The sequence below is a fragment of the Eptatretus burgeri genome, chromosome 4 (genome assembly GCF_056783735.1).
Source record: "Eptatretus burgeri isolate ZD-2024b chromosome 4, Ebu_testis_v1, whole genome shotgun sequence".
In the NCBI taxonomy this organism is placed as follows: Eukaryota; Metazoa; Chordata; class Myxini; order Myxiniformes; family Myxinidae; genus Eptatretus; species Eptatretus burgeri.
In genome coordinates, this window is record NC_140964.1 from 17,165,761 (window position 1) to 17,192,668 (window position 26,908).

Here is a 26,908-nt window from a genome sequence, read left to right on the forward strand (position 1 = left end):
TACAATTGGAACATGAGTACATCCATTAAATACGTACAATTGGAACATGAGTACATCCATTAAATACGTACAATTGGAATGTGAGGTATGTCCATTAAATACGTACAATTGGAATGTAGGTGTGTCCATTAAATACGTACAATTGGAATGTAGGTGTGTCCATTAAATACATACAATCGGATTGTAGGGATGTCCATTAAATACATACAATTGGATGAAGGTATGTCCATTAAATACGTACAATTGGAACGTGAGTACGTCCATTAAATATACAATTTGAATGGAGATATGTCCATTAAATACGTACAATTTGAATGGAGGTATGTCCATTAAATACGTAAAGTTGGAATGGAGGTATGTCCATTAAATACTGCTACGGCTGTGGAAATTCACAATACACCATAAAGGGTCCTTAGATCAGTTATGACGCTAAGTTTATGTGCAGATAGGTCCCCACCGTTGTTTAAAGGGTATCCTTCGTGTTCACCAGGCTGCGACCCTTTGAGATAGCTGTTTTTCTTTTTCTATTGTTATTTCGAACAAACCTCCACGCAAACAAGCCGCGTTGAAAACCGTCGAACGCAAAAGGAAACCAGAGGAATTCTGATTGGCGCGCGGATTTTTCCCGCCTGTTTCTCTGAGGAGTGTGACGGAGGCGGGGTGGGACGCTCGCCCCCGATTGGTGGACGCGCGGGGTGACGCGGTCGGGGTGAGGGAACGCCCCTTTTCGGGAACTTTCTCGAAGGAAGGTGAAGCCGAAAACGGGGAGGAGCGAAGGGCGGAGCCCCGCGCTCTACAAGGCGGATCGCGCGCGAGGCTCACTCTCTGTCGGGGTCGTGCTGGATTCTACTCGCTCTCTTGCTGGACGTCATCCTCTGTCTGGGTTGTCGACGTCACTCTCTCTGTCGGGGTCGTGTTGGATTCTACTCGCTCTCTTGGTGGACGTCATCCTCTCGCTTCATCTTCGAGCTCTCTCTTGGTGGTCGAGGTCGGGCTCTCTCGTCTTGGCGTTGGGCAACCTGTCGGTGAAGGCGCGGGCCGGTGGCGAGTCCGGGCGACGCCTCAGAGACGCAGACGGGAGGCGCAGCACTGCCGGCTGTGTGGTGTGAATTTGCTCGTCTGGCGAGGGACGCCAGAGAGAACTCAACGACCACATCATCGCAAAGGGCCGAGAGCAGGCGCGGTTACGCTAGCCGCCGTGGGAACGAGGCGTCGCGACCTGCCCACCGTCACACCTCGAGGGGGCAGGTAACCAGCACGGTCTCGCGGGCCTTTTCGGTCATCCACGGCCCACGACCATAAAGGTTTACGAACCTCGTCTACCTCCCTGCCTATGGGGAGGGTTTTCCTGTTGTTTTTGTACGCATGCTGTGGCGCCGTGTCCTGTTAAGTAACGACTGTGTAAGTGACTGTGGATAATAATCGTAGTCGGTGGTATTGCTTGGCCTTCTATTTGTCGCTTGCATATTGCATGATTGCATACGTGTTGCTGGAATAAATGTCCTTGTGTGCAATGTATCCCGTTCGTCGCGTCCTCCTTTCACCCCATTGAAATGCCATCTTGCATCGTGGAATGAGTACTGGGATTTAAACACCCGATAAATAATTATAATCTGAACCGTCGAGGTCGGCGAGAACACCGCTCGGTTATCCCTGTAGCAAGGAACGAACCGCTTAAGCGGTTCGTGTCCTAAGCCGACCTGCGACGTGGTGCAACCCCTCGGGAGGTTACCCGCGCGGGTATTCAGGTATATCGACATTCGGCGATTCACCCTATTTCGCGCGAGTAGAATGCGGACTGGGTTGTGGTGAGGTTAAACCCCCCACCCGTGACTGACTCCTGGCGATAGTTCCAGGAGAGTCACGACTGAATTGTCCGTCCGTTGGGCGACGCGGCTGCCATTCGAGGTACGCGGCCGATCGCACGCTAGGCGGGACAGAATTCGTAACAATACGTACAATTGGAATGGAGGTATGTCCATGAAATACATACAATTGGAATGCAGGTATGTCAATTAAATACATACAATCAGAATGTAGGTGTGTCCATTCCATACATACAATCAGAATGTAGGTATGTCCATTAAATACATACAATTGGAATGGAGGTATGTCCATTAAATACGAACAATTGGAATGTAGGTATGTCCATTAAATACATACAATCAGAATGTAGGTGTGTCCATTCCATACATACAATCAGAATGTAGGTATGTCCATTAAATACATACAATCAGAATGTAGGTATGTCCATTAAATACATACAATTGGAATGGAGGTATGTCCATTAAATACGAACAATTGGAATGTAGGTGTGTCCATTAAATACAATCAGAATGTTGGTATGTCCATTAAATACATACAATCAGAATGTAGGTGTGTCCATTCCATACATACAATTGGAATGCAGATATGTCCATTAAATGCATACAATTTTAATGTGGGTATGTCCGTTGAATACATACAATTGGAATGTTGGTGTGTCCATTAAATACATACAATTGGAATGTTGGTGTGTCCATTAAATACATACAATTGGAATGTAGGTGTGTCCATTAAATACGTACAATTGGAATGAAGATATGTCCATTAAATGCGTACAATTGGAATGTAGGTGTGTCCATTAAATACATACAATTGGAATGCAGGTATGTCAATTAAATACATACAATCAGAATGTAGGTGTGTCCATTCCATACATACAATTGGAATGGAGGTATGTCCATTAAATACGAACAATTGGAATGTAGGTATGTCCATTAAATACATACAATCAGAATGTAGGTGTGTCCATTCCATACATACAATCAGAATGTAGGTATGTCCATTAAATACATACAATCAGAATGTAGGTATGTCCATTAAATACATACAATTGGAATGGAGGTATGTCCATTAAATACGAACAATTGGAATGTAGGTGTGTCCATTAAATACAATCAGAATGTTGGTATGTCCATTAAATACATACAATCAGAATGTAGGTGTGTCCATTCCATACATACAATTGGATGTAGGTATGTCCATTAAATACGTACAATTGGAATGTTGGTATGTCCATGAAATATATTCAATTGGAATGTAGGTATGTCCATTAAATATGTGCAATTGGAATGAAGATATGTCCATTAAATACATACAATTGGAATGCAGATATGTCCATTAAATGCATACAATTTTAATGTGGGTATGTCCGTTGAATACATACAATTGGAATGTTGGTGTGTCCATTAAATACATACAATTGGAATGTAGGTGTGTCCATTAAATACGTACAATTGGAATGAAGATATGTCCATTAAATGCGTACAATTGGAATGTAGGTGTGTCCATTAAATACATACAATTGGAATGTAGGTATGTCCATGAAATATATTCAATCAGAATGTAGGTATGTCCATTAAATACATACAATTGGAATGGAGGTATGTCCATTAAATACGAACAATTGGAATGTAGGTGTGTCCATTAAATACAATCAGAATGTTGGTATGTCCATTGAATACATACAATTGGATGTAGGTATGTCCATTAAATACATACAATTGGAATGTTGGTATGTCCATTAAATATGTACAATTGGAATGTAGGTGTGTCCATTAAATACATACAATTGGAATGTAGGTATGTCCATGAAATATTCAATTGGAATGTAGGTATGTCCATTAAATACGTACAATTGGAATGTCGGTATGTCCATTAAATATGTGCAATTGGAATGAAGATATGTCCATTAAATACATACAATTGGAATGCAGATATGTCCATTAAATGCATACAATTTTAATGTGGGTATGTCCGTTGAATACATACAATTGGAATGTAGGTGTGTCCATTAAATACGTACAATTGGAATGTAGGTGTGTCCATTAAATACGTACAATTGGAATGAAGATATGTCCATTAAATACGTACAATTCGAATGAAGATATGTCCATTAAATGCGTACAATTGGAATGTAGGTGTGTCCATTAAATACATACAATTGGAATGTAAATACGTCCATTAAATACGTACAATTGGAATGTCGGTATGTCCATTAAATACGTACAATTGGAATGTAGGTGTGTCCATTAAATACATGCAATTGGAATGCAGATATGTCCATTAAATACATACAATTGGAATGCAGATATGTCCATTAAATACATACAATTTGAATGTGGGTGTGTCCGTTGAATACATACAATTGGAATGTAGGTGTGTCCATTAAATACGTACAATTGGAATGTAGGTGTGTCCATTAAATACGTACAATTGGAATGTAGGTGTGTCCCTTAAATACGTACAATTGGAATGTAGGTGTGTCCATTAAATATGTACAATTGGAATGTAGGTGTGTCCATTAAATACGTACAATTGGAATGCAGATATGTCCATTAAATACATACAATTGGAATGTAGGTATGTCCATTGAATACATACAATTGGAATGTAGGTGTATCCATTAAATACGTACAATTGGAATGTAGGTGTGTCAATTAAATATGTACAATTGGAATGCGAGTTTGCCTATGACATATTGGAATGTATTAATTACGTACTTATAGAGTCGAGAAATCAATTATGTAACACACCAACACACAAAATATACCACGCAAAAAAAAATCATAGTGAGGGTCTGTAATCTCTGATTGTTCTTTCTGGTTCAACAAACAACTGTCGTGCTGCATGGTGGAGCAGGTAGTACCATAATGATGGCAGAGATTCTGAATGATGGATGATTTTCTGGATAATTGATCATGAATGAGAGGCCATGATATTTTTTTCTGGATAATGGTGTTTTGTGGTGGTGGTGATAGCAGTAGTAGTGGTGGTGGTAGTTTCCATGGAAAATACATTCATCTTCGTGTCATGAAATAGAATTGCATTTTCACTTGAAGGAAGATATGCAATCATCTCAGCACAATGCATTACAAACCTTCATCTTTCTCCAATTCTCGGTGTAGGGTGTCTTGTCGTCGTCATCACGAGAGTCCAGGTAACGTGCACGGAAAGCATCCGCAACTTTTCGCAGGTGGCGAGCAAAGACCATGCTACGACGAGCCTATCCATGGCAGAGAAGAAAGACCAAGGAAGTGCCACATTATTACATACAGTCCCTCTCACATTCTGCATCACGTGTATTACAAACAAGACTTATAATAATATGCAACATGCCAAGTTACTAAAAAAAGTATATGAAAATCATATGGGTTGATGAAATGGACCACTGGCCCAATAATTGGTGTAATTTGGGTACATTTTAGGGCTGAGAACTCGGGCTGCTCAAAAGTGAAACGTTTTTCTTTTATCAATGTGGATTCATGCCAACAGCCTTTTGCAAACACCTAGCTGCAGATTTATCTAATCTCATCTTGTTGAATGTGAATGATGGTCAGCTTTAGCAAAACAATAATCAGTGTTATCATTTTGAGGTCTTGGTTAAAATAAAATAAAAAGAATCAGCATGCTACTGTACAAACTGGTTTGAAAGCCATGGTCTTCATAACCAGATTAAATACAATGGCTGCTAAAGTCTTGTTAAAAACTCTTGTTCACCAGAAAGGTGTTGATGGTGGACCATGTGAGCCCTGCAGATACCTGGAGTGTGGGGAGGGAGGAGGGGAGGCAAACAATGGAAAGAACAGAGGATGCAAGATCAGAAAAGAGGCAGTAGAAGACAAATTACCAACATGTCTGCGGTGGTGAAGTGAGAAACCCATCGACTCGGCTTCAGCATGAGAGATTCCAATGATCTTGAAGGCCTTGGTTTCCACAGCATCAAGATGAGCAAGATGTGAGGCAGGGGAGCCAGTCCAGAGGAGAGAGCAGTACTCCATCAAGCTGGGGATGAAAACCTTGTCGGTGGATAGGAGTTCAGGTGTGTCAATGAAGGATTTTGTACAATGGAGGATGCCCGGTTGGTGACTGGTTTTGGAGGCCAGCTTTGAAACGTGGTTTTCCCAAGAAAGATCATGGCCTTCAGTGAGACCCAGAAGTTTGAATGACTGAACTTCTTGAAGAGGATTGTTAAGAAAGTCGATAGGAGGGTTTGCTGGATGGTCCTTTCAGAGAGCCATAGTGACAGTGTGGGATGTCAGGATTGAAAGACATATTCAAGCATTTGACCAGCTTACAATTTTTTTTCAAGGTGAGAAGACAGGAAAGAGGTTGCAGCCTGCCTGTCTGAAGGACGTCATGGCAAAAGTCGGCTTCATCAGCAAGTAGATAAAAAAGACTTTACAGAGTGTCAAAGAGATCATTGATGAAGATCAGGTATAGGACTTGGGCCAGAACACTGCCTTTGGGCACTCCAGCCTTGACAGGGAGAGGAGATGAAAGGATTCCGTAAAGTGAAGCACCTTGGCTACGAGAGGAGAGGAAGTCAGTAATCCATGTATGGAGTTAGCCTTGGGTGCCATAGGCAGAGAGTTTGGAGAGTTGAAAAGTTTGTCAGACTATCAAAATCATGATAATGCTTTTGATGCAGCACAAAAACAGTATGGCAGACCGTTTCAGAGAGATGGCCCTGATCTCTTGTCTGACATTGAGGGTGTCCATCCATTGTTGGATGAGTAGAAGCGGCATGTCCAAGGTAGAGTGGTCCGAAACCAAATTTGCGATCTGAGATGAGGTTATTGGAGAAAAGGAAGAATTTCATATCGACTGCAATGATGGATTTGATGACCTTGCTGATGATTGGAAGCAAGCTGATAGGTCTGTCATTAAGGGGATCAGTTTATGAACCTTTTTTATGTAGTGCAGTGATGTTGGTGGATTTCCAAGGAGATGGAAGATGACTGAGCGCAAATAGCTTTCGCCATTGTGTGCAGCCTGTGGCTGCTGGTTGCATCATTTTCTGGAGGCATGGCTGTGCCCCTGATGCTTCTATTAATTATCAGTACACTGGTACTCATTTGCCGACCTCAGAAGATGAGAGGCTGAATAACCCTCACCTGGTGTTAATTCAACGACCGTTAGGGACTCAAACTCAAGACCTTAAGATCTATAACCAGCCACCTTAACTGTTAATCCAACACCAGGATTTAACACAAATGATAGGGGGGGGAGAGAAGAGGGGTGTGCAAGAGCACAGAATAGGTTTTTAGAACACGTGAGCTGATGCCGTCTGGTCCAGTTGCAGAGTCAGAGTCGAGGGATGAAAGAACTTTCTCCACCTTCTCAGGTGCAAAAGACACAGAGTACAGGAGCAGTTGTGTATGACAGGGAAGTATGGGTACTGAGAGAGAGGGTTGGGGACACAACATTTGGAAGCAAGCACTGAATTGAGACATTCAACCTTCTCATGAGCAGTCAGCTGTGGTGCCATTTGAAGAGAGGGAAGGGATGGAAGGGGAACATACACCAGGGATAGACGTAACAAGGCACCACCAGGTTTTAAAGGAGGGAGACAAATTTGAATGATGATGTTGTCTGTTCTCCTGAGAGCAGACACACTTATTTTGGAATGCACCGAGATTACCTTCGGTCAGATTTGCCTTCCAGGAAGAGAAGGCAACTTGTTTCAGAGCAACTGATTCAGTGTACCATGGGTGGAAAGAAGGGTAGGATAATTGAAGATGAGATGGGATGAATCTGTGCATAAGAAAAGTTTCTGTAGAAGAATTCCCAGGCTGAGCTCGTCAATCTGCTTTAGTAAACTGCCACACTCAACGGGATTGGGGCAGTTATATCAGATAATAGCCAGAGAGACGTTAACTTTCACAGGCAGATGATCAGATGAACCAAATGGAGCAGAGAAAGAGCAGGATACATTTGTGGGAAAGTTAGTCATCAACCAAGTGCAGAAGGGAGGATCTGTCATTGGGAGAAATCCAAGTTGGAAAGTTTACAGATGGAGTCAGTCCCATGGAGTCATAGACATCCTTTGCTGAAGTGCCATGGCTGGTGAGAGAGGTACCAACACCCAGCCAAGTTGAATGGTGACAATTGATATTGCCACATACGAGGAAGAGAAAGTTGGGATGAGTGATTAAAAGTTTGTCCATGTTGGCGGAGTGCCACTTGACGAGCAGAAAAGCTGTAATACAATTTCCGGTGACGTCATGCACTGTGTAAATGCTTGCCTAAATAATATACGAGTGACACATTTGTCAACCTCTTTCCCACGGTTTGCCTTTGTTCTCAATGACAAATGTCAGAGTCAGAACTCGGGATTTTGAACTACGAGCAGGTGACAACTGAAAGATGTGGGAATGAGATCGATACAAGATAACAATTACAAGAACTCATCACTTCACGACCTCCAGTTTTTGCTTTTCAGCGCATCATCATTTTATATACATTTAATGGGCGGCCTTTTCAAACCACCCCCCAACCCCGCCTCGTGCCATCCCTCCATTTCGATAACTACCGTACTCCATGATATTACTGGACATAATGAAATCACTCGATGAGATTTCAATAAACTCCTTGAATTGAAGGTAAACCAAATTATTATTATTATGTTTTTTTTGTATAATTTAAACATCTTGACTTTCTTATTTTCCATGGCACACACTAAAAATGCCATTGCTTTCAACACCTGGAAAACGACATGATAAAATTTCACAACTTTTCAGGCTTTCCAAGAACCAAACAAATTCTGCAGTAGTAACAAGAGTAGATTTGGTCAACAAATGCGGGTCAACATTTACTCAAACAAGTAGAAGTACATTCAAAGTACACTGCCGTCGTACCTGTAAGCAAGGCACATCTGTGACTTGCTGCAGGTACCGTGTAAACTTGTACTAACCTGCTCCATGGTCAGGTTGTTGGCGACTAACCCATGCCCCCACCAAGTTTATTGGTGAGGAGGGTGTATGACATGGACACCCAGCAGGATGAAAAACAAAACCTGTTAAAAAGGCAGATGAGCTCCTTGTGAGCCAACGGCCATTCATATCTAGTGCCCAAGTGTGTCTGCGGACGTCCTGCTGCAGTTGGGTTACTTCTTATAAGGTTGGTGACAGGATTTGCACTCCAGCCACTGTAAAACCCTTCATTTTGCAAAACATTCGATAAAGCACAAAAAAAAATTCTGAAAACCCACTCCGTGGGAGTACCTCCTGTACAGCTGCCCTTCGCTGGGCAGCGCACCGGATGACGAGATTGGGGCAAAGCCTTCGGAACCCCCAATCTTTGATGATAGGAGGGAAACTACGGAGTAACCTTCCCGGGTCAGATTGCAGTCGTGCGTGTCGGAGTGGTACTGAGGTGTCGTCCACCAGACGGCGGTCTCCTTGGGTTAACCTGAGGCGGTCCCTTCGGGTGGGTGCCTGGAATGTCCCACCCCGAAGAGAAGATTATCACCTGTCTCTGTTATCATCTGAGCTCAAGCGTTTGGACATCGGGATTGCAGCATTCTCTGAGGTTCGGAAACTGGATTGCGGCGAGATCATGGCGGATGGTTACACCTCCTATTGGTCTGGTCGCTCTGATGGTTACCATTCCCAAGGAGTTGCTGTAGCTGTGCCCAACAAACCGACTCCAATGATAATGGAGGAAACATTGATCAACGAGTGTATTATGAGAATAAGGATTCGTCACTCCTTAAGTGTCGCTTCCCTGGTTTCTGTTTATGCTCCGACTGAGGCGAGTGATGTCACCGAGAAGGACGCATTCTACGCCGCGCTCGAACGTGTGGTTGATCAGTGCTCCAGGCGAGAAAATCTTTTTGTCTTTGAGGATTTCATTGCATCGAGTGGAACTGATGGGGATGTTGACGAGACATGTGTTGGTTCCCATGGCTCTGGAACTGTGAACCAGAATAGCACAACGTTCCTTGACTTTGCAAGAAGTAAGGGAGTTCGTGTCGCTGGTGCACGGTTTCAGCGCCCACAGGCTCATCGCTGGATGAGGAATTCCAATGCTGGTGTTGTGGCAAGGGGGATGACCAAGTGCTCGTTGATGGTCACTGGAGGATGATCCAGAACTGCAGGGTCCACTGGAGTGCTCAATTCCTCAATACCGACCACAGGCAAGTTGAAGCAACTTTGAAGTTGAAGATTAAATCTGGGTTCGAATGGTACCATCCCAGCCTTGGCTGGTTTCTGGCAAGCTCAAGGAAGAGGGTAGCTGGGGAGTTTGCAAACAGGCTTATTGGAGATTTGGGGGGTCTGGGTGCTTTGGGGATACAGAAGAGTTGTGGAGTGCCTTCAAGACCACTATCCTTGATGTTGCCGGAAGATGTCTTGCAACTCACCATGTGGCGAAGAAGAATTTTGGATACCATTTTGGATCAAGGAAAACTGTATACCATTGACCAGTCACAGGGCCAGGCTGAATGGCAGAGTTGAGCTGTTCAGGGAGCTGAGGTGTAAAACTGTTCATGCACAAAGGGTGGACAAGGAGGCCCATGGGCGAGGAATCTGTGAGGGGGTAGAGCATCACCTGTGGTCAAGCGATTCTCATCCTGCTTACAGGGAAATTCACACATTGCGTTCCTCCAAGCCAGTCTCTCGGTGCACTGCAGTGAGAGCAGAGGGTGGTCGGCTCTCGACTGAGGAGTCTGAAGTGAAGGCCCGCTGGCCGGTTACTTTGAGTGGCTGTACCAGCTCTCCAGTTGGATGTCAGGGGTGTTGCAATCCCAATTGCTGACCCTCCAATCAACTGTGATCCACCTTTATTTGTGGAAACACAGGCTGCGGTGAACCTGTTGAAATGGGGTAAATCTCCAGGGTTCTGTGGCATCCATGCTGAACTTCTCAAGGCTGGTGGAAATGCTGCACTCATGTCATTGCATGCAGTTCTGTGCTCTGCCTGGAACACAGGTATCATCCGAACTGACTGGAAGAGGGGCCTTGTTGTCCCTCTCTGGAAAGGGAAGGGTGATCGCCAAGACTGCACCAACTACTGAGAGGTGACGCTGCTCTCAGTGCCGGGCAACGTCTTAGCTTGGATAATTATTGATAGAGTTCGCCACCATCTGCTTGAGCACCAGCGTCCAGAGCAGTCTGGCTTTACACCAGAGAGTTCAACGATTCACCGTATCCTTGCTCTTCCCGTCCTCACCGAACGCAGGCGAGAGTTTCAACAGGGGCTGCTTGCAGCCTATGTTGATTTGTGTAAAGTGTTTCATTCAGTGAAGTGGGATGTCTTCTGGAGGATTATTGGTCTTCGTGGGTTACTACCAAAACTGATCAATCTGATGGCTGAACGAAACTGGTACTGAGAGTGCTGTGAGATGTGGTGATACCATCTCTGACCTATTTCCAGTTGTTACTGGAGTTTGTCAGGGGTGTGTGCTGGCCACCACACTTTTCAGCTCTTGTATGGACTGGATTCTGGGGAGGATATCTGAGAGATCAAGCTGTGGTGCATCGTTTGGGAATGTCAAGATCTCTGACCTTGATTTCGCAGATGATGCAGTCATCTTTGCGGAGACTCGATATCCTTTTGGAGACTCTCGAGGTGCTGAATGAGGAGGCGGAGCCACTGGGATTTCGGGTTTCCTGGGTCAAAACGAAGATCCAGGCTTTCAATGACATCTTAGAAGCTGCTGTCCTGTCTGTACTTGTTTGTGGCGAGGATGTTAAGGTCACGGAGAGATTCACTTACCTTGGTGGTGATATTTATGTCTCTGCTGGCTGTGAGCCAGAGGTCAACAGACATCTGGGTCAGGCCTGGGGAATCATGGATTCACTGAATAATGGGGTGTGGTGCTGCCGGTACCTGTGCAGGAGAACAAAAGTTCGAATCTTCAGGGACTTGGTGCTTCCAAGTCTTGCTCTATGGATGTGAAACTTGGACTCTGACCAGGGATCTGAGACAGAGGCTAAATACCTTTGGTACCAGGTCTCTTCAGAGAATCTTTGGCTATTACTGGTCAGACTTTGTGTTCAATAAGCAGTTGCTGAGAGAGACTCAAATTATATATGTTACCTGCATAGTTCGTGAGCGTCAGCTGCGGCTGTATGGACATGTGGCTCATTTTCCTGAGGCTGATCCTGCTTTCCAGATTCTCTCAGCGAGGGAGCCTCGTGAGTGGAGGAGGCCAATGGGCCAACCACGTGCCTCGTGGTTGCAGCAGGTTGATCAGCATCTCAAAGAGATTGGGATGGGCCAGGCATCTGTCTGGGGGATGGCCATATGGAGGCCCCTGGAGTACCGGCGGAAAGTCAACGCAGTGACGCGCTCCTCCGACGCATGCTCCCAAACATGACCTGACCTGCCATTATGCCAAATAAATAAATCCTCCAGTGCGTGACGCCAACCACAGTGCAAGCACATGGAGACGGAATTGGGAGGGAGCGGTGCACTTCTGTGGTGAATATGTACAAATGATACTTGCTCTCCGTGCAGCACGTGGAGATGGAATTGAGCAAGCGAAGTGCACAAAAATTGATTGATCGATTGCATAATTAAAATAAATAAATAATAATCGTAAAACAATTTCTTAATCAATTGCCAAATAGCATCCCAAAACCATCACCATTTCATCCGATTCTGTAACTTTTTGAAAATCAAGTGATTATTCGAAAAATGAAAAATTTATTTATTAGTTGATGAATCAACAAATCAAAAATATCCTTGAGAGCCAAAGCACATTTTCACTTTTGTCTCCAAATTTCAGCTTCTGAGCTCAATGGATGGCTGAGATATCACCTAGACAAACAAACAAACAAACAAACAAAGTAAAAACTGAGTACTCCCTTCCTTCAGTGCATCAGGCATCACTTGGATATGGAATTGGGGAAAAAGCGGTGTACAAAAAGAATTGTAAAATACAAGGTTCAAATATAGCTCCTTCAATAGATCGATTTGTAGGCAGCCTTTGGGTTTCTTGGATGCATCATTTTCTGGCGGCGTGGCTGTGCTGCTGATGACATTCCGCATTACCAGCAAACTGTTATTCATTTTGCCGACCTCGGAGGGATTACACACTGAGTCAACCACCCTGGTGTTAATTCAACGGTATGACAGGGGCTTGACCTCAGGACCATAAAATCCTAAACCAGCCACCTCAACCATTATGCCATCACGAGGCTTGCTCCTTGAAGAAAACACCGTTTTATAAATGTAATTAGCCCACACTCACAAAGTGAAAAGCTGGGTTAAGCAATCGGTCATGTATGTAGAACGTGCATACGTGCCTGAGAACAGAACATACAGTGTCAGAACACTGCTCGATGTCGCTCTCCTCAGCTGGAACCAATGCATCATCACTGTTTTGGGGCCTACTCCAGTACAGCTCCTCATGGGCGGCCCCAGCAGTGCAGCACACGCACCACCAGGCGACATCGGCCCACATGCTCATCACCAGATATCATTGACCAAATATAGATCCCCACAGACCTGCCTTTACATGTCAATGGATTCACTGCACTCACCTCTGCCTCCAAATCCACAATGAGGCTATCTCTGCTGCCTCCTGTAATTGCATCACAGTATTCTTGACTTGCTTAGATGATGCTCCAATCATCTCGAGGTACTTCAGCATAGACTTTTCCACAAAACCCCAACAACCCAATTCCATAGAAGCACATCACAAATCCACCCACAGTCATCACACACTTCTCTTACCGACACAACTTTGTTTCATGTGTCCATTCCATATTTCCTTCCTATGGTACTTACTGTCAGCTCAACAATGATAACCCTTTTTACCACAACAGACCAAATAATTAAATCAGGTATTTGTTGGATGACTGCAATATGAGATGGGAACCTCAGCGCTCCGTCCAAATCTGCATCTCCCTGCCAGCCCACACCTGGCTTCAAAATGCATGCTGCCCTCTTGATGTTGCTTAACCTTACTTTCTCACCCTCCTTTATGAACGTGATAATAGTCTTCTCTCTTTCATGTCTGATTTGTTTGCCTCATCACATCGCCTTTTTGTAACCTCGACAATCACTCGTAAAACCTGGTTATGTCACCAAGTATACCTGGCTAAAGATTTCGGGGAACCAGACAGTACATGCTCCAATGTCTCTCTTCGACCACACTTGGCACATTCTACTGACTCAGCAAATTTCCATTTTGCCACATTCACCGCAGTTGGCATCTGGTCACACATTGATTTAAGTGCAAAGATTAGTTGCAGTGGCTCCATCTTCCACAGTGATGCCCAGCTAACCTTCTTCTGCACAACCATCTCCCATGCTGTCCATGCTCCTTGCTGAGGTTGACTTATTGCTTGAACCGTTCTTCTCTCCTCTTCCATACATTTAATCTCTTCGATAACCATTTCTCGTCTCCCACCTGCACTCACTTGGAGCCACCGTTTCTGTTCTTTCCAACCAAATCCTTTCCTATCTTTCTGCACTGCCCCCAATGATTTCCTTCATTTGCAACCTACTCTTCGCATCTTCAACCATGCTCTGAGCATCCCACTTCGTTCCCGTTCTTATCTTTGTCCCCAATTCACTGATCACTCGGTCTTTTGAATCTCGAAGCATCATTTAGAATCTGGCTTTCCCGATCTTGTATTCTTCAGCTGGTGACTTAAATGGCAGCTTTATCTTTGAACGTCTGCTGTATAACACCAAACTAGCTAACATTTTTGGCAAACCCAACAATTTCAACATGTATGAATTGACCATCTTCTCCATCCTCTCCACTCTTGTTAGGGCAATCTCATATATTTGGAGAGGCTATAAGACACAAGGCAACAACCAAAATTGGTAGCACATCTTATACCTCCCTGGCAAGCCACAACCATCAATTGTAGACAGACCCTGCACAAGTTGCTTCTGCACCCGCATTCCTCGATGCCTATCTGTTAACGGTTGTGCATACCATCTGCCAAGACTCTTAACTGGCTGTTCATTCAATGCAGGGAATCTATCCCCAGCCACCACAAAATGAACCTCTTTCACTTTACCTTTCGTCATAGAAAGACTCCTGCTCTTCTTTGGCTTAAATTCCATCCAGCTCCATTTAATGAGCTCCTCTCATTGCTTCAACAACATTTTAGGTGTTTCCAACTCAGGAGACAAAATGGTGATGTCGTCCATAAATGTTTTTTTGTGTTGTTGTTGTTGTTATTCCCTTTTCTCTGTAACCGCTTATTGGAGCCAAAATGTTCACCCGAGATTGAAACTTGGCTCCTGTCCCATGGGGAATGAGTGTGATTTTTGGATGCAGACTATGAATGAAGAATTAGATTTAAACATGCTAATAAATCAAGGTCAATACATGGTATTTTTTTGTGGCCAGAGACCATGCCTCGTCAGAATATCAGTGAAGATTTTAAAGTTTAATTATATTAACCCGAGAGCCAACCGTTGTAGTTTACTTGGAAGAGGAAACAAGTTACTTAAGAGAAAAACCCATTGTGCAGAATGAGAACACAGAGAGAATATAGTGACGTGAACAATATGTATTCAGACAAGCATGGAGCACATTAACCAAATAACAGGTAATTAACTTGCAAAAATCACAAAATTGAAGTAGAGAAAAAGGATACACCACATAGAGCAAACATTCATATATTCATTAAATGTACACGTTTCTACCCAGTGCATTGGTGTTGTCCGACATGAAATCGGGATGGATGGATGGATTGTGTGGATGTATGTATGTATGTAAATATTTAACCAGTCCTTTCACGCCGTGAGGCACAAAGGATGACCGAAGCAGTTTCATTTGGCTAAGGAGAACAATCCAGGATGGGTCGCCACTCCGACACAGGATACTCAAATGGGTTATTACCCCAGTAAGCTGGTACTCATTTTGCCGACCTCGGAAGGATGACAGGCTGAATCAACCCACGTGGTGACAAATCAACGGGACAAGGGCTTGAACTCAAGAACCTAAGATTTTAAGCCAGGCACCTGAACCGTTAAGCAAACACCACACTACTCATGTAAAGATATGTATATATATATATATATATATATATATATATATATATATATATATATATATATATATATATATATATATATATATATATATATATATATATATATATATATATATATATACATATACACATATACACATATATATATATATATACATACATACATATATATATACATATATACATACATACATATATATACATATATACATCTATACATATATATACATATATACATATATACATATATATACATATATATACATATATACATATACATATATATACATATATACATATATATACATATATACATATACATATATATACATATATATACATATATACATATATACATACATATATACATACATATATACATATACACACACACAGTGTATAAATATATATATATTGTTACGGTTGTGGAAATTCACAGATCACCATTAAGGTTCCCCGAAGATCAGTTATGTCGATAAGTGTGTGTTCCAGGTTAGATTCCCCCACCAATGCATAACGGAAATTATTCGTGTGCCGGGCTGTGCATCTTCAGTTAAACGTTATTTGTCTCTATCTTTTATTTTAACGACGACGACGACGACGACAACAACAACCCATGGCCGCGTTTGAAGGTGATCAACACGGCCACGTTTTTACGGTGATCTCAAACACGGCCGCGTTTGATGGCAAGATCGGATCAAAACGGCGAGAGGGGCGAAGCCAGCCGGGGGTGAAGGGTCGATGGTGAAAGAGCGAGCACCCCCCAAACCCGATAAAGAGCCGTGCTGGAACGCCGAGAAACCAGTTGAGTTGGGCCGATGGAGAGAGTCTGGAGTCTGGAGTTCGTGGCTGGCGGTTGGCGGTGGGAGTGGAGAGACGCCCCGTTGGGAGCTGGAGAGTTCGGAGTTCGGGCAGTTGGTTCGCAGGCGCGACCAGGAGGCCTGATCAAGAGCCATTCACTTCTCCAATGCGTCGTCGGCAAGACCAGGCAGCAGTGGAGGCTGGACGACCAAGGGAGCCAGTCGGAGCTCGGGGGTCCAGGCACAGACATAGAGGGTCACTGAACAAAGACCCAGCGAGACACCACGAGGGTGGCCAGGTTGCCCGCTCGGTTTCTCGGAGCCCCTTCGGTCATCCCAGCTCCGAGCAGTTATAAAGGCTCACGAGCCCGGTTCTTTCTTTCTGGGGTTTTGCATGAAAGTCTGTGGCGCCTTGTCCGTAAGTAACAAACTGTTAAGTGCCTGTACATTACATGTTAGAACTCTGCTGTCGGCTTTTTGCTTGTGTCTTGTCCCCATCCCCCCATTCATTGCATATGTGCATTTGAAATAAATGTCCCCATTTTTGAATGTTAACCTGCTCGTTGCATCCCTTCCCACATCGACTGCCATAATTGCGTTTGGGATATTATCTGGCTGATAAGCCGATAAAACGTACATCTGGTCCGACGGGACTTGGCGATATAAAACCGCTCGGCAATCGCATACGGAACGAGCTGCTTAAGCGGCTCGTTATCGCGCAGGTCCCGTTGAGGTATAAACTCCTGGCATTTCTGTCCGCGCAAATAATTAGGTGATCGACCCTGTAGCACGTGGACAGAAGAGTTGGCTGGTTTATGGTGTATTAAAAACACCCGTAGCTGGGTTTCAGCGTTGATCCGGAAGCTGCGACAAGATTGCCATGTTCGGTGGGTGCGCGTGGCCGCAATTGAGCTTAAGGCGGTCGTCCGCACGCCGAAGTGGCGGAAATCAACACCACGGTTGTCAGGACGTGGGATTCCAATTCATCCTCCTCCAAGCGAAATTAACGGAACCGGATCAAAGGTGTGCGAAGCTACCCTCCGGTTCCATTAAATTCCGAGCTTTGAAATATTTTATTTCCGATACGCAAAATGGCAGCTTAAGGCGAGCGGGGGCAGGAGGAAATAGATTTAGAAATGAACGAATGGATGGCTCAGGACAAAATCACCGTGCAGGACACTCCCATGCAGGTTGAACTTCCCTCACAACCGAACCCAGAGCCCGAAGGAGGCGCGAGGTCAGCGGCTTTTGACAGACACCCCCCCCCCGTCAAATTCCCTCCACGGTCCCCAGCGAAGCCGCGACCGACCGAGGCGATTTGGCTTCGTCGGGGTCGGCTGAAATCAACCGGATGGGGGAAATGTTGATGCGGATGATGCAAGCGATGGGAGGCAAAATGGATGGCATGAAAAACAAGATGGATGCGAGCACATAAAGCATGATGGACTGTATGGATGCGCACACGAAGGCAATGAAGGGTGAAATGCAGTGCATGGGGAGAGGCCTCCAGGCGGGCAAAATGGTGATTGCGCGCGACTGACGGAGCACAAAATGGCGACACCACGTGGCAGTACGATCGAACCAACGAGAGGGAGTGCAACGGCTGTCCGTCCCGCAGGGCAGACGGGTGAGGTTACGGTAATACGGGAGACGTGTTGGGCGAGACTCGTGGAGGTGACAGAGAAAGTGACGGTGACAGAGGGAAAAATTAAATGGGGTGACTGAGACGTGTACGAGACACGTAGAAATGAGGGAGACGCAGGAATTAAAAGAAATAACAGAGACACGGGAGATAGAGGAGACAGAGGGTGAATTGGATGAAACGAAAGAACACACACACGGAGTTAGCGAGGGACAATGAGGGGGAGCTCGGAGAATGTGTCGTGACCCGGTGTGAGCAGGATAGCCTCCTTCAGGAACGAGGGGAGGGAATATGCCCCCTTGAAGCGGATCGCTACCAGGTGGGTTCGGCCACTCCGTGCAAGTTAGGGGGAAAGTGCTGTGAATGGATACACGTGGAGCTTGGGGAGTATGGAGGCCCCGAGAGCGCTTGTGGTGGCGCGAATCCCCAGCGTGATTGTCCCGGTGTGTGTGGTTACGAGTGTGGTGAAATGCGTGTTGAAACGCGCGCATAGCGTGGGTGAAAGGCCGTGTGTGAGAGGAACCGCGTGTGTGAGGTCACGGTATGAAAGGGAGATGGCGGTTGGTATGCGCGAAAACGCAACCGTGTTTCCGAGTGTCATGGCAAGGTGTGTAAGCGTCATGACACGTGGGAGTGCATGTGTTGAACGGCGACAAAGACGGCACCAGACGAGGGACAAGGGCCCTGTAGCGGCCATAGCCGTTTCGAGGACCGTGCCGGATTCGCACAGCAGCGCACACGAGGTCCGTGCTGTGCTTCGCACGAGGCCACCACGTGCGCGCTTACGCGAGTGAAATCCAGTCCGGAAACGCCTGCGGTGGATACAAGCCGATCCTGCCGACGGACAGAAGTTAGGCTGGAAATGTGAATTTGGATCGGACGGGTTCTCCAGGTGAGCGTGCGTGTAAAGCTCCGTGTGGCCTCTACGCCGCGCGTTCTGTTCGCAGAGTGCGCGAAGCAGTTTCGCCGATGCGTTACGCGTGCCCCGGCTTGCACGAGAAATCACGCAGGTTCAGGGTGCGAGTGATGTCATCGGGGATTCCAAGGCGTGGGTTACGGGCGAGCAGAGCACATGTGCTCGCGTGGGGAACCCCTCGAAATGTGAGGCTTGCTTGGGATGCGCAGGGTGACATCATGGCTGCATGCATGGTTGGAATCCGGCAGAAGGGAAATCCCTGCCGGATGTTACCGTCCGAGAAGGGACGAGGAGCGCGAAGCTCGAACAGCTGCCATGACGTCACGGGAAAGGAGCGCAGTTTGGTAATTGCCGTGCTCGTGTGCATAGAAAAAAAAAAGGAGAGAAAAGCAAGCCTCGCCACTTCAGGTATACAGGTTTCCTGGGCAGGGGGTGGGAGACCCCCTTGCTCTGGGCACAGGAAGCACTTGTTAGCAGGATGGGTTCACGATAGTTAGACCGGCTTCATGGGGACATGGGTTGTTTTGCATAAAGCCTGTTAAATGGATTAGTTAGAGGGATTTTAGTTTAGAATTAGAGAATGGGAACCATGGATTTTCGGGGACACTGACAGACACTGAATGTGTAGAGGGGACGTAGCTCAGCTACGGAGAGTAAATGGAACGTGCATGAGTTTAAGGGATGATGAGGGAACACGAGGTAGTTAGGGGATTTAGTGAGTAGAATGGCAGTGTTCAGTGATGTAAGCGATGATATGTGTTGAAGAGTGGAAAATGTACTTGATGAGTGAGTGAGGGCCAGCGGGCCTGTGTGAATGGAGTGAATGTGGAATGCATGGTGCGATGAGTGATTGGGAGGAGGAGTGATTCCCACCCAAGGGACCCCGGGGTCAGAGTAATGCTAGTTTGTGGGTAAGCCAAATTGACAAAATGAAGGGCGTTTTGCTGTTGGCGTGAATGTCGGCTCGAAACCCGTTTGGAGGGGTGCAGGAGTCCTGTTGACTGGCTGGGAGCGTCACTGCGAACGGTGAGTATCACTTAGTGGCACCCCGGGGACCGGAGTAGTCGGCCGCGGTAGGTCAAGTGCCCAAGACGGGCCGGGATAGCGTAGTGGGCACGGGTGGGCCCGCATGAAGCGGGGCCCGTAGCGCCAATGGCCACGTGGGCAGTATTGGCACGGGCACCCGGGGAAAGGGGCCCGTGGTGCCAGCCTGCCACTTGAGCGTCGAGGGGGAGTAGCCAAGGAGGGCACTCCCCAGATTTTAGGGAGTTGGTAGGCTCGGAGACAGTCTCAGGGCCCGGGGGGGTGCCATGGTTGGAGAGTCGGCAGAAGGTAGTTCCTGCCAAGTGAGCCACGCGGCCCAGCCATGAGACCGTGCAAGGCCCAAATTTGTGAGGACACCAACACAGGCGACGGGAATCTTGGTTGGTGGAACCAGTAGTTTAAGCGACAGGCGCTTTTGGAAAGCCCCGGGTAGTTAAAAGTTAATAAATGTTAGGGGAGACAGGGAAGTGTACCCCTCCGCAACATCCATCCCTTCGCTCTCGGTCGGCCGCTGGACCCAACTTGGGATAGATCGTTGAAATCTGAGGCCATTCTGAGGATTAATTGGGCCTCAAGACAGGATGCGAGCTCTCCCTTATTCCCCTCCAGGAAGGGAACGTAGGGATTGGGAGTCGGCTCGGTGACATGGTAGGTTAGCCGGACAGAAACAATAAAGGGGGGTAAGGGAGACAAATTATAAAAGGAAAGATAAAAAAAAAATAAGATTGGGCTAAATTTGGTTTTGCAAACTAAGCGAGTGGGTATGGACAGAGACAGACAAAGGCGATAGGTTGGGAGGGAGACAGTATGGTAGGTCCGAGCCCGCCTTCAGACCGGCTGGCACCACCGCACTCCCACCACAAACCTCCAGAATGAGACAAGAGGCCGGCCAACTTCACCTGCCGGCCTGCTTGTGCTACAGCGGCCTGTTCCGGCCTTGCCTTGCCATGCCTTGTCTGCCTGCCTGCCTCTGCCTTGACCCCATGCCTGCTAGCCCTTGTGTTTGCATTTGCCTCAGTGTCCATCCATCACCATGTACACCAGTATCATCGCGCAAGTTGCAAGGACTGCCCTGCAAGCAGCCGCACACGGGGACTGCATTGGTACAGCCCGTGCACCGTTTGTGTTTGCTTGCGTCATCCAGTTCATTTCAAGGGGGAAGCCTGGGACTGCATTGGGCAGCCGGCTACCTCCCTGTGCTTGTGTTCACTGCTCAACTGCGTTCATTTCAAGGGGGAGGCCTGGGACTGCATTGTGCAGCCGGCTACCTTCTTATGTTCAGTCCTGCATTTATTACACGAGCCAGAGACTGCATTTGGGCAGCCTGGCTCCCTGCTTCAAGAATGGCCTGTGGGATGGCATATGGCATGCCGGGTTGGGGTGAGTTGCCTCCAGACAGACAACGGTTCTGTGACAGACAACGGGGCCTTTTGAACAGGCCCGAAGACATCTGACCTTCAGCTGCGAAGCGCTCACCCTCATATTCTGACTAACTTTGCCATGCCCTTTTTCCCCACAGAGTCCATCAGTCCTGGGTCATGGTTTCATGTAAAATGCTTAAGGTGAAGTTAAGGTAAAATTGTAAATAAGTTTTGCTCCCCCTGCACGTTTGTCGTAGCGCCGGCAATTGTAGTCAAGTCGTCTGTATGAGTGAGTTTGTTTAATAGTTCCACAGCCCATAGGTTATTTACTTTTGGGACACTGATACACCAAATGTCACTCAGGGATCCGAAGGTAAATCGTACAAGGGGAGAACTTACACATGAAGGCACACAAAAATTTGACGACTCGGGACGAGTCTGTAAAAAGGGGAGGGGGTTGTGTTACGGTTGTGGAAATTCACAGATCACCATTCAGGTTCCCCTAAGATCAGTGTGTGTGTTCCAGGTTAGATTCCCCCACCTATGTATAACAGGAATTATTTGTGTGCCGTGCTGTGCATCTTCACTTAGCCATTATTCTGTCTCTATCTTTTATTTTAACAACAACAACGACGACAATAACAACAATGACAACCCACGGCCGCGTTTTTACGGTGATCTCAAACACGGCTGTGTTTGATGGCAAGATCGGATCAAAACGGCGAGAGGGGCAGAGCCAGGCGGGGGGTGAAGGGTCGAAGGTGAAAGAGCAAGCACCCCCCCCCCCGAACCCGATAAAGAGCCGTGCTGGAACGCCAAGAAACCAGTTGAGTTGGAAGTTCGAGTCGGGCTGGGCCATTGGAGAGAGTCTGGAGTCTGGAGTTCGTGGCTTGCGGTTGGCGGTGGGAGTGGAGAGACGCCCAGTTGGGAGCTGGAGAGTTCGGAGTTGGGGCAGTTGGTTCCCTGGGGGTTCACTGGCACGACCAGGAGGCCTGAGTCAAGAGCAATTCACTCCTCCAACGCGTCGTCGGCTAGACCAGGCCTCAGTGGAGGCCGGACGACCAAGGGAGCCAGTCGGAGCTCGGGGATCCGGGCACAGACATCGAGGGTCACCGAACTAAGACCCGGCGAGTCACCACGAGGGTGGACAGGTTTCCCGCTCGGTTTCTCGGAGCCCCTTCGGTCATCCCAGCTCCGAGCAGTTATAAAGGCTCACGAGCCCGGTTCTTTCTTTCTGGGGTTTTGCATGAAAGTCTGTGGCGCCTTGTCCGTATGTAACAAACTGTTAAGTGCCTGTACATTACATGATAGAACTCGGCTGTAGGCTTTTTGCTTGTGTCTTGTCCCCATCCCCCCATTCATTGCATATGTGCATTTGAAATAAATGTCCCCATTTTTGAATGTTCACCTGCTCATTGCGTCCCTTCCTACATTGACTGCTATAATTGCGTTCGGGATATTAGCTGGCCGATTATAAGCTGATAAAACGTACATCTGGTCCGACGGGACTTAGCGATATAAAACCGCTCGGCAATCACACACGGAACGAGCTGCTGAAGCGGCTCGTTTTCGTGCAGGTCCCGTTGAGCTATAAACTCCCAGCATTTCTGTCCGCGCGAATAATTAGGTACATCGACAATTCGGCGATCGACCCTGTTGCACGTGGACAGAAGAGTTGGCTGGTTTATGGTGTTTTAAAAACACCCGTAGCTGGGTTTCGGCATTGATCCGGAAACTACGACGAGATTGCCACGGTCGGTGGGCGCGCGTGGCCGCAATTGAGCAAAAGATGGTCATCTGCATGCCGGAGTGATGGAAATCAATGACACAATAAGTATAAGTATAAGTATATATATATATATATATATATATATATATATATATATATATATATATATATATATATATATATATATATATATATATATTACTTTTTATGTGCACCTATGTCTTTCAGAACATGAATGCTACCAAAGCAATTTCTTAGCAAGGGTTATACTGGTTGATTTTTCATTGCCTTCCAGCATTGTTTGTCCATGATGCTCTATCGGCTATCCTTTTAAATGCTGAACGTCATGCAAGGGAGCAACATTTACCATTTTGTAAAGTTTTTGGTATAATTCAAGAGGGTTTGAGCCACCGACATCCCAGACTCAGAGCGGGCACTCAAACCATTACGCCACCAAGTCTGGTGTTTGTCACATATCGGATCAAAAAAAAAATTATATTCCCTTATTAACCAGACTCAGTGGCATTATGGTTAGAGCATCTACTCGAGTCTTGGAGATCAACGATTCAAATTTGAGCCTGTCCGAGTCAAACCAAAAGCATTGAAAATGGTGCAGTTTGATGCTCAGCATTTAGAGGACAGAATACAGACAAAACACGTGGGGGAGGGAGGGGAGATTTCCATTCAACCTCCCCACTGACTGAGGTGAGAAAGGTGATGTCGAACATGCCGTCTTGGGAAGTTGTCATTTCCCAACAAGTTAAGCTGCTGTGTTCATATGAAGTAAATCCTGTGTTGTCTGATGTCTGTGTTTGCATATGTACAGGATGTTTCAAAAAGATTGATACAACTTTGACTTCCTGCCATATGATATGAACACAACCATATGCCATATGACTTCATATTGATACAACCATATGCCATATGACTTCCTGCCATATGAATTCCTGATATGTGACTCACTCACATAGAGTGAGTGACACAATCACTTTCCAGTGGCAGCTCTTCAGAAACCACCTTGTGGCCCTGGGTATCACTCATGACTGGGCACCCCGTAGCCTAGACTTGGACCCTCTGGACGACTGGTTCTAGGGGGCTGCCAAGGGCTCTGTCTAAACCAACCACCCTGCCACACTGGATGATCTGAAACAGGAGATATCACACGACCTCCACGCAGTGCCACATGAAACCTACCAGGAAACTTGGACAGAACTTTGGAGTCAGGATCAATGACTGTCTGAAACGTGGAGGGGCACCTATCGAGAACATAAATTACAAGGATTTTGCATAAATGCCAATTTCAGGCATTGGGCTCTCACCAACTCGAGCAGTGATTTACTGCAATAGCAATCAATGATATAAAAATACCACGTCATAAGCTTTCAAAATATGTTTAGTTCACATTCCTGAGGTTTCTGTTTCTTTGTACAGAAACATTTAAATTTGCATCACTCTTTATGAAGCACCCTGCATGTGCGACAACTCTTCCATTGGCATGTGACCCGATACTTCAACTTCATTAACACAAATTGATTAAAAAAACAATTGATTATTATTTTAAATACTTCTTCGTTGAACTCGTACTCAACATTCGCAGTGACAACCATAATAAACTTACGTATTGCTTATTGAAAAAATAAAAATTGAATGGCAGAATTTGGACTATCATACCAACCACTGGTGTTTGAAAACATTTCCATGCTTCAAACCAGATGAGAATTGCAATTAGTTGGTATATTTAAACAATCCACTTGCAAGGTGAAAGTATGTTTATACATCATGTCATTTCAGATGATAGGCCATCAGAACTTACATCCCAATAGTCTTTCTGTCCATAAACATCATGTAGAAGGTTTTCAGCACGATCGAGCAAGACAGACCTGTTAAGAAAGGAAAATTACAGTAAATGACCTTTCAGATGTGCAAGGAGAAAAATAAATAAATATAAAAGGCATAAATGGAAAATTATTCTTACAAGGGGACATACGTTTCTTGATAAAGGCAACACTCCATTAACATAATTTGGAGATGCACTTCACATACTTCTCATACTTCTCATATATGGAACACAAAATGGAGGATGGGGATGGATGACTTGAAAGACGAACAGTAATAAAATGGTTGTCTGTCCATGCTCTATCCTATCTTCTAAATGGTGAGCGTCAAGCAAGGAAGCAGCAAGTACCACTTTTAAAGTCCTTGTTATGACTCAGATGGGGTTAAAATCGCCAATGTCCCACAATCAGAGCAGACGCTCGAGCCATTACGCCACTGGGTCAGTGAAACTGCTGCAGTCCCCATGGTCAGTCTAGTTGACATGCAAGAGCATTCTAGAAGTTTGATACGGCAATGATGGAATGCCGATGCAAGTCCTAGTTTGGAAAGAATGTGACTTGAAGTGTAATCACGTAACTTCAAGGTAATGTGGTTATGAGCAGGATATTATTTTTTGTCGATCTGGGGAGTGAATAGGGAGGAACTTTTGAAGCAGAAATGCCTTTTTTTTTTGACTTGAAACACCCGCTCCGACAGGAGTGGGCAGGTTGGGGAAGGGTCATGTGTTCGTGCACGTGCACAGTTGAGTTTCATTTGTATTCAAAGTCCTTTTCACCTCAATTATACATTTTCACACTCGCTCAGCCTCTGATGCTTTACTCTCAATGTTATTAGCACCCATTGACTTGGTCCGAAACAGAGACTTTATGGATTTGGTCTCGATTTTCGTGTGCGTGCGTGCGTCCACAACCATATATCGGACTGGTATGAACCAATTTTATTCAAACTTGGCACAAAGACATCACATGATGGTATACATAGGCATATCATCGTTTTTCAACATCAGATCCAAGATGGCTGACTGGCAGGCATTTTAGTTGTAAAAAAAAAAAAAAAAAAAACAGATGTTGAACACATCCTCAACCATTTCTCGGAAAAGCTTTAACTGATGTTGTTCAAACTTGGCACCCAGATGATGAATGATGGTATACATATGCACATCATTTTTTTTTTTTTTGAGATCAGATCTAAAATGGCCGACTGGAGGGCATTTTGTTACTCAAATGTGTCCCCAACCATTTCTCAAGCATGCATGTTCCGATTTTATTCAAACTTGGCACAAGCACAGGACATGTTGGCATACACGTACACCTCACTTTATTTTGCGATCTGATCTAAGATGGCCGACTGGTAGACTGGCGGCCATTTTAATTGTACATAATAATGGGGAAGCCCTTTAACTCTGTTCAGAAAAATTGGGAAAACAACGGGGGCTCTGACATTTTACGTCTTTTTTACTTTTTATTATTTGGCCATCCCCAACATAGTGGTGTGTGTATACGTTTGTCTGTCCGGGCCGTCACTTTTTTTTTTACCATTCGAGCGTTTGTCATCAAATTTTCAATAAAGCTTCATTATGAGAATATGGAGAAGATAAATTAATAATTTTGTTAAAATAAATTTCATTATAACAATAATAATAATTATTATTATTGTTGTTATTCGACCTTTTGCTTTCTTATTTTTTTAAGATTTATTTTTTCCTCAGCAACCACTTGGCTGATTAACAAATTTTTCAGGGCAGGAGCGACCCCCACCCTTGGATAATATTTTAATGATAATTGTGATG

At 45.5% G+C, this 26,908-nt stretch overlaps 1 protein-coding gene across 5 annotated transcripts in view; it reads right to left on the minus strand.

Annotated features, from left to right (window-relative positions):
* POFUT2 (protein O-fucosyltransferase 2) overlaps window positions 1–26,908 on the minus strand; it is a 75,317-nt gene that overhangs the window by 30,655 nt on the left and 17,754 nt on the right. For all 5 annotated transcript variants that reach the window (XM_085877041.1, XM_085877039.1, XM_085877043.1 and 2 more), the window contains exons 5-6: window positions 25,097–25,163; window positions 4,922–5,047 (exon numbers count right to left, since the gene is read on the minus strand). In XM_085877041.1, the coding sequence (XP_085733167.1) occupies window positions 4,922–5,047; window positions 25,097–25,163 (193 nt within the window). The remainder of the gene's footprint in view (window positions 1–4,921; window positions 5,048–25,096; window positions 25,164–26,908) is intronic.